The sequence below is a fragment of the Atta colombica genome, unplaced genomic scaffold (genome assembly GCF_001594045.1).
Source record: "Atta colombica isolate Treedump-2 unplaced genomic scaffold, Acol1.0 scaffold142, whole genome shotgun sequence".
Classification (NCBI taxonomy): domain Eukaryota; kingdom Metazoa; phylum Arthropoda; class Insecta; order Hymenoptera; family Formicidae; genus Atta; species Atta colombica.
Genome location: NW_017259231.1, coordinates 161,154 through 167,943, shown reverse-complemented (window position 1 = coordinate 167,943; position 6,790 = coordinate 161,154). Strand labels below are relative to the sequence as shown.

Below are 6,790 nucleotides of genomic sequence, written 5' to 3'. Positions count from 1 at the left end.
ATATATATATATATATATAATAGATATGATATAATAGATAATAGAAATGTATCTTCTTATACGTATGTATATATATGTATATATACATACATATACATACACACACATATACACACACACATATCCTCCATTCCATTTAATCTCTACTCTTTTTTTATAATTAATTTTCTTATATAAAAAATAAGATAATAAAACATTAAAAATTAATTTGTGACTACTTACTAATATTTGCACGTAAAACATCAGAAAGAAGATGGAGGTCATTGTCATGGGTCACAATAATATAATTTAATTTCCCAGCATTCATTTCTTGTATCTGAACAATTGGTCTACGTGTTTTTTCCATTGTACCTCCTGCACTTTCTATTATTTCCGCAATTGCCGAAGGTGATGGTATTACACTTGGCGTGACATAAAATATTTTACCCTGATTAAGTGAAAAAGTGAAAACATTAAAAAATTTGTCTTTCCAACTGTTTAAAATGTCTACACTGTTTATTATACAATTAAAAATCGTATTATACATTGATAAAGGAATTTAATCCTATTACCTTAAGTACAGTCCCCCGATTGGGGTTCGCTAAAGTTTTTTCGATATTACAATTGAAGTTCTTCTCAAATTCCGAATCACCAAGCATATATGCACTTTCATCTACAAAGGTGTTTTTTGCGGAGCAATCGAGTAACCATTGAAGATTGACGATATATTTACAACGTGATAAACAACACAATAACTTTACTGTTCGTAATGGTGCTGACATTACGAGATGAGTAGCATCTCGCCAACTGGCAGCTAAAGCTCCTCCCAGTTCTCGAATTCTCTAGAAATTACATAAAATCTATTCAGAAAATTGCAACAGCAAAACTTAATAATATTACAATTAATGAATTTTTGTAATTACAAACAAAATATAAAGTTAATACCTCTTGACATGTGTACGTGACAGCAAATATTGAAAAAATATGGATAAAAATTGAATAAATGCAAAAAAAGAGAGAGGACAAAAAAAATTAGTAGACACATAAAAGATTTTTTGACATGGCCATGATAACGCAAAAGGATGAAGAGAAAGGATGACGAGACAACATAGAAGTAATAGTGTAAGTTTAATAGCGATACATAAACAAATAAGTTAATAAGAAATAAAAAATTAATTTATTAATTAAAAAACAATTTGTTCTTTTACAATTTCGGATATTCCGAAAAGCCAAGTAAATGGTATCTATTATATTATAGTACCTTGGCATGATTTTTAGGATTTATACCAGAAAATAGTATTTTTGGTTGTTTATCAGGTGGTGGAGGATCAGGATTGCTAATGACAATTGGTTCATCTAAGCCCAGAAGATGTGGGTCTTTATTCAATAGTGGGCCATCCAGACGTGGCTTCTTGTATTTTCTTATCGAATTTGGACCCTGACCAACCTGTTGTACTTTGTCATAAGATTCTTGTGTAATATTTATTGGCATTTTCCAAGCAGCTAGAAATTAAATAGAAAATTTGATAGTTTCATGTATAATAACAGAATATATAATTTTCAAATATATAATTTTTATAAATCTATTTATAAATCTATTTTTATAAATCTAATTTTTATAATCTATAGGATAACAAAAAAGTTTGACCAAACTTTTATGTATATTAAATTATTATCCATGTAGCAAACTGACATTATTTATCGCTATTTTGGCTATTTAAAATGACATTAAAAACATCATTTTGACAATAAATAATACTAATTTTCTACTTGAATGTAATATATTTAATATATTTAATATATTTAAAGAAAACAAAATCTAAAAAGTGTTGGTTACATTTTATTAAATATCAAAATTTTTACTGATTGAACTGAAAACCATTCTACTGACTGCCTGGGAGAATTTTTCTATGGAAAAATCATCATTGATTCTCGAAACGCTTTAAAAGTTGTATTAAAGATTATTTTAAGTGTCAATTATTATTTTTAGTATTTAATAAGATATAACACTCCAGAGTTTATTTTTTTTAGATGTATGTTATTAATGAACACAAAACTTTGTGACCAAACTTTCTTGTCTTTTTGTAATAAGTAAATATTATACCCATAAGATGAGGCACTAGTGAATAATCTAGTCTGAAAGGATTACTCAGACTAAACTGTTGATACTTTGGTCCCTCAAGTTGATGCAAAGCATTCATCTGCCCGCATAATAAATCTGTCAACCATTGTACGTTTACAACACTGGTTTGCCATTCACGTGCCTTTTTATATTTCAATCCATCTGGTCTAAAAAGAATATTTCAGAATATAATTATTTTAAAAATATTAAGAATGTTAATTAGTATAAGAAATATAAAATATTATAAAAAAGAATGTTGAACTATCAATTAATAGAACGATTACGCATGTAATATGAACAATTAATAAAGTTATTAAATTAATAAGGAAAAAATACAAGATCAGTACCTTCTACAAACAAGAAGAGTATTATGTCTGGAAAAGTAATTCGTATACTTCGCACCCAAAGCTTCTAACATATATTTGACTTTTGCTCGTTCCTCTCCCTCAAAGCCAGAAAATGATATAATTTGCTTGCCACATGGAAGTTCAGTTAAGCTAAATGGCGTCGGAAAATGAAGAACATGCCAAGGTGGGAGTACTTGTTGCTTGCTGACAACATCAGAAAGCCAATGTGCACTGACGCAACGTTTCCCTTCGCGCAACGCTTGCACTACAGTCGGATGTTTCTGCGTGATGGCAAGCACATGCGTTGCTCGAGTACAATATTGTGACTCTACTTCACCACCATGTCTCTCAATAACTTGTTTCCAGACTGATACTTCATTAGGACGCTGCACGTCATATTCAACAATGACAAAGATACATCCTAACAAGAATAGCTCTAGGGGCACTGAAAATACACATATTTTTGATTACTGATTACAATAACGATGCCAGATATATATCATAAAAGAATAAAGCTTGTTAAATCATTATATAATATTGTATAAAATTTATCCATAATAATAATGTTAATAGAACAATAAAATAATAAAAAATAAAAACGTACATTTCAAATTTGGATTGTGACCATAAAACTGAGCCTTAGGTTGTTGCACAACTGGAGCATATTGCATTTTTATAGGTGCACTTGATGGTGCGCCATTTGTTATATTCCCCAGAGTTCTTCTTTGATAAGCGGCTAGAAGCTGCGGATCCTGTGAAGGTGGAGGTGGAGGTCGGTGCTGCGCAGTCATTAATCTCAATTGACCAGCTGCACTGCCCTCGGCAGCACCACCTTGTAATCTGTTAGTTAACATATTTGCCAGGGCAGTTTTTGTTTTAGCATTCACAAGCTGCTGATCCGGTGGTATTTGCGCGTTATTCGGCAGAGACGCTAATGGCGGTTCTTGCTGCGCACCTTGTTGCTGCTGTTGTTGTAAATGTTGCAACTGTTGCAGTCTAACCATTTGTTGCTGCTTCTGTAACTGTAGTTGTGCTAATTGTTGAGGAGTGAGCTGTCCTTGTTGGAATGGTTGGCCTGTTTGTGACGCCTGCGGACCTTGAACGGCCTGACCAGCTGATACAATAACTTGATTAGAAGAGTTTATCGGAGTTAATGCTGGTGGCTGTACTCCAGGATGTACAGGTTTTTGTCCTGGAGTTTGCGTGAGTTGCGGTCCCATCATTTGCGGTCGAGCTTGCTGAACCCACTGTAAACTGCCCGGCTGTACTGGTTTACCAGGACTCCTTATAACAGCGATATGTGAACCTTGCTGTGCCTGACGATTCTGCATCTGCCTTTGTAATATTAGGCTGCTTCGATGCTTTTGAATCTTCTGAATGAATTGAGCCCTCTGTTGAGGATCCATCTGCTGCAGCTGCTGATGTGTTTGCGCATCCAAATGAATTAATTGTCTGGGAGGTTGAGGCGGTTGTTGATTCCATTGTCCTCCAGACCTTTGAGCACCAATCTGTTGCTGTTGCTGTTGCCTTTGCAATTGTAAGTGATATTGCTGCTGTTGCCACTGTGAATCCCGTTGAACAATAAATCCTTGCTGATTTGGTCCAATTAACTGCTGATTCTGTGGCTGTTGTTGTAATTGACCGTCCCTTATAACAAATTGTTGAGAGTTCTGAGGAGCAGATTGTTGTAATTGTTGTGAAATCTGTTGTATCTTCTGTTGCTGCTGTTGCTGCTGTTGCAGCAAAAGAAGTTGCCTTTGCTCGGAAGTAAGTTGCTGCGATGAAGTCTGTGGTTGAGTTAATTGATGTTGACCTGCTATTTGTTGCTGTTGAGAAGGTAATTGCTGCTGCTGTTGCATTACTATTTGTTGTTGAGATGCTAATTGCACTTGCTGCTGCTGTTGTTGTGTCAAATGTGGCTGCTGAGTCTGTAATTGTTGTTGTTGAATAATTTGGTGTTGATTTAATTGCTTTTGTTGCGATGTCAATAATTGCTGTGGTTGCGTATTTAGCTGATGTTGAGATAATTGCGAATTTATTGGTTGTTGCTGTTGTTGAGGCATTATTGATTGCTGTTGCCCTACTAATTGTTGTTGCTGTAACTGAGGCGATTGCTGCTGATTCAAAAGTTGTTGTTGGTTGTATGATGGTTGCTGCAACTGTTGTTGATGTTGCGTAAGTTGTTGCTGCGTTATTTGCTGTTGCGATGTTAATTGTTGCTGCTGTATCAATTGATGTTGCATATTCATTTGCTGCTGTTGCGGAGACAGTTCTTGCTGCTGCATTTGTGATGGTACAGCTTTTACTTGCTGAGAAATATTATTTTGCTGAGATGTCTGTGGAAGCCAATTTGTTTGATTGATAACATCTTGGTCAGAGACTGATGAAGCAACTGTGGAAGTGCTTAAACTGGTCGAGGAAACTGATCGTGGAAGATGCTGTTGCGGCTGCATGTTCACAGTATTTTGTCCATTTGTCGAATAAGGAACAGTTGTTGTACTGGTTGCACCAAGGTTATGCGAAGCACTTGAAGACACTGGTGGACTTGGCTGATTCCATGGCATACGTTGCTTGAGTTGCTCTAACATGGCCTTTGTCCTATCTTGTTCCTCTTGTGCAACATTATTATCCGTATCTTCATCCATAAATCCAGTAATCATTGCTGTCGAGCTATTTGGAGATACTAGCAATCTAGGATGATACTCCACTTCACTAACGAGAGTACCTTTCTTACAACATTCCGTTACCCAATCAGGTGTTACAATGGGTATATGGTGTCTCGTAGCAGTTTCATACTTTATACCGCTTGCTTTGCCCGTAATCAGATGAGTGCAATATTTATCCAAGCGTAGCTGACATTTGCCACCTTGGAGTATTATCATTGCCCATAGAGACTTGCTGTCTGCTCGACTTACTTGGGATAGGCAGACATTTATGTTCGAAAATAACTGATTCTCTTCTGGTGAGAAATATTGCGTTCTATTTAAATAAAGTTGTTAAGAAAATATAAATTATGTCCTAAATTTAATAAATGTTTAATAAGCTAATTCAAAGTGTTTCCATAAATGTAAATTTTTTAACATTTAAGCTGCTCACATATTTGTTATATTATTTCTCTAAGAATTTTTTTATCTTTAAAACATGTGTCTATTTGTAACAAATATTAATATTAAAATAACAGTCTTTTGCAAAAGGATACGGCAAAAGCTTGTTGCATTTAACAGAAAATAAAATCCAATTTTGTGTAACTGCTGGTATCTCATATAAATCCTTTGCTGCAGAAATGTCATTTTCTAATGCTTCATTGCCTGCTATCAGATGTGTAACATAATCACTAAAATAATTAGACCTCTCAGCCCCACCTTCTTGCAATAAATTCAAAATCTGTAAAAGTATTGCCTATGATTAACAAACAGTAACATTTTCTAATAGTCAGGCATGTATAAATCTGAAATATTTCAATACTGTTGTCATTCCACATATTAAGAAATAAGTTACAGAAAAGAGAAATAGTCCAACGATAGGACGACATTAATGTGAAATGGTGTTCCAAATTATAACCTTCGTTGACAATCGAAGAACATCGGTTTCATAGCGGAAAAAAGAACAGCATAACTTTCACAAATATCGCGCAGTCAGCTGCGATAGCAGCGAATCTCACGGCTGTTCCATTCGTCGGGTGTTGGAGCATCGGCGGAACAAAAACGCGGGAAATGAACGGAAATTATAACATACCTTCGGATCGCCCGCACCGCTGACGTAGTATTTCACATTGGCGAAGAGAGCACTGTCGAGCTTTAAGTCCTCGAGTCCAGCCCTTATGTCACCCATTCTGTCGAAACTATTCCCGGTAGACTCACGTCTTCGACATCACAATAGCGGCCTATACCGCGCGAAATCGTGGATAGAGATATTATGACTCCGCAGTATTTGATAACAAAGGTCCGTCGCGACGCGTTTGTTATTATTATGATTGCAGGTTATGTGCGGACTTTGCGTAGTACTACGCTTAATCCGCGCGGCGCAGCTCATAGAGATAGATGTCGCATTATGGCGCATAATTCGAACACAGAATTTGGTTACATGACATTTTCCCGAAAAACTAGACTGGAAAATGTTGGTACTAACAACAATCTTTAGGCAACATGATTTTAATTTATACGGATTAGTAACAGTAGTCTAGTTTCCACCGAAAGTTTAATCCGGATCAGAATATAAGAATTAATCAACTACAGTCGAATATTCTCCTGTTACAGTCGAACGACAGGAGAACTGTAATTGATTCTTCGACTGTAATTGGTTGATTCTTACATTCTTATCTGAAAATTGTTAAGCCACTATT

The 6,790-nt window shown here is 35.3% G+C and overlaps 1 protein-coding gene across 1 annotated transcript in view; it reads right to left on the bottom strand.

Annotated features, from left to right (window-relative positions):
* LOC108685026 (PAX-interacting protein 1) overlaps nucleotides 1-6,396 on the bottom strand; it is a 6,738-nt gene extending 342 nt beyond the window's left edge. Inside the window, exons 1-8 of the mRNA XM_018189635.1 lie at nucleotides 6,184-6,396; nucleotides 5,648-5,832; nucleotides 3,053-5,427; nucleotides 2,449-2,893; nucleotides 2,084-2,268; nucleotides 1,241-1,482; nucleotides 552-821; nucleotides 223-427 (exon numbers count right to left, since the gene is read on the bottom strand). Coding sequence (XP_018045124.1) covers nucleotides 223-427; nucleotides 552-821; nucleotides 1,241-1,482; nucleotides 2,084-2,268; nucleotides 2,449-2,893; nucleotides 3,053-5,427; nucleotides 5,648-5,832; nucleotides 6,184-6,279 — 4,003 coding nt within the window. The 5' untranslated portion in view covers nucleotides 6,280-6,396. The remainder of the gene's footprint in view (nucleotides 1-222; nucleotides 428-551; nucleotides 822-1,240; nucleotides 1,483-2,083; nucleotides 2,269-2,448; nucleotides 2,894-3,052; nucleotides 5,428-5,647; nucleotides 5,833-6,183) is intronic.
* Nucleotides 6,397-6,790: the final 394 nt, after the last annotated feature.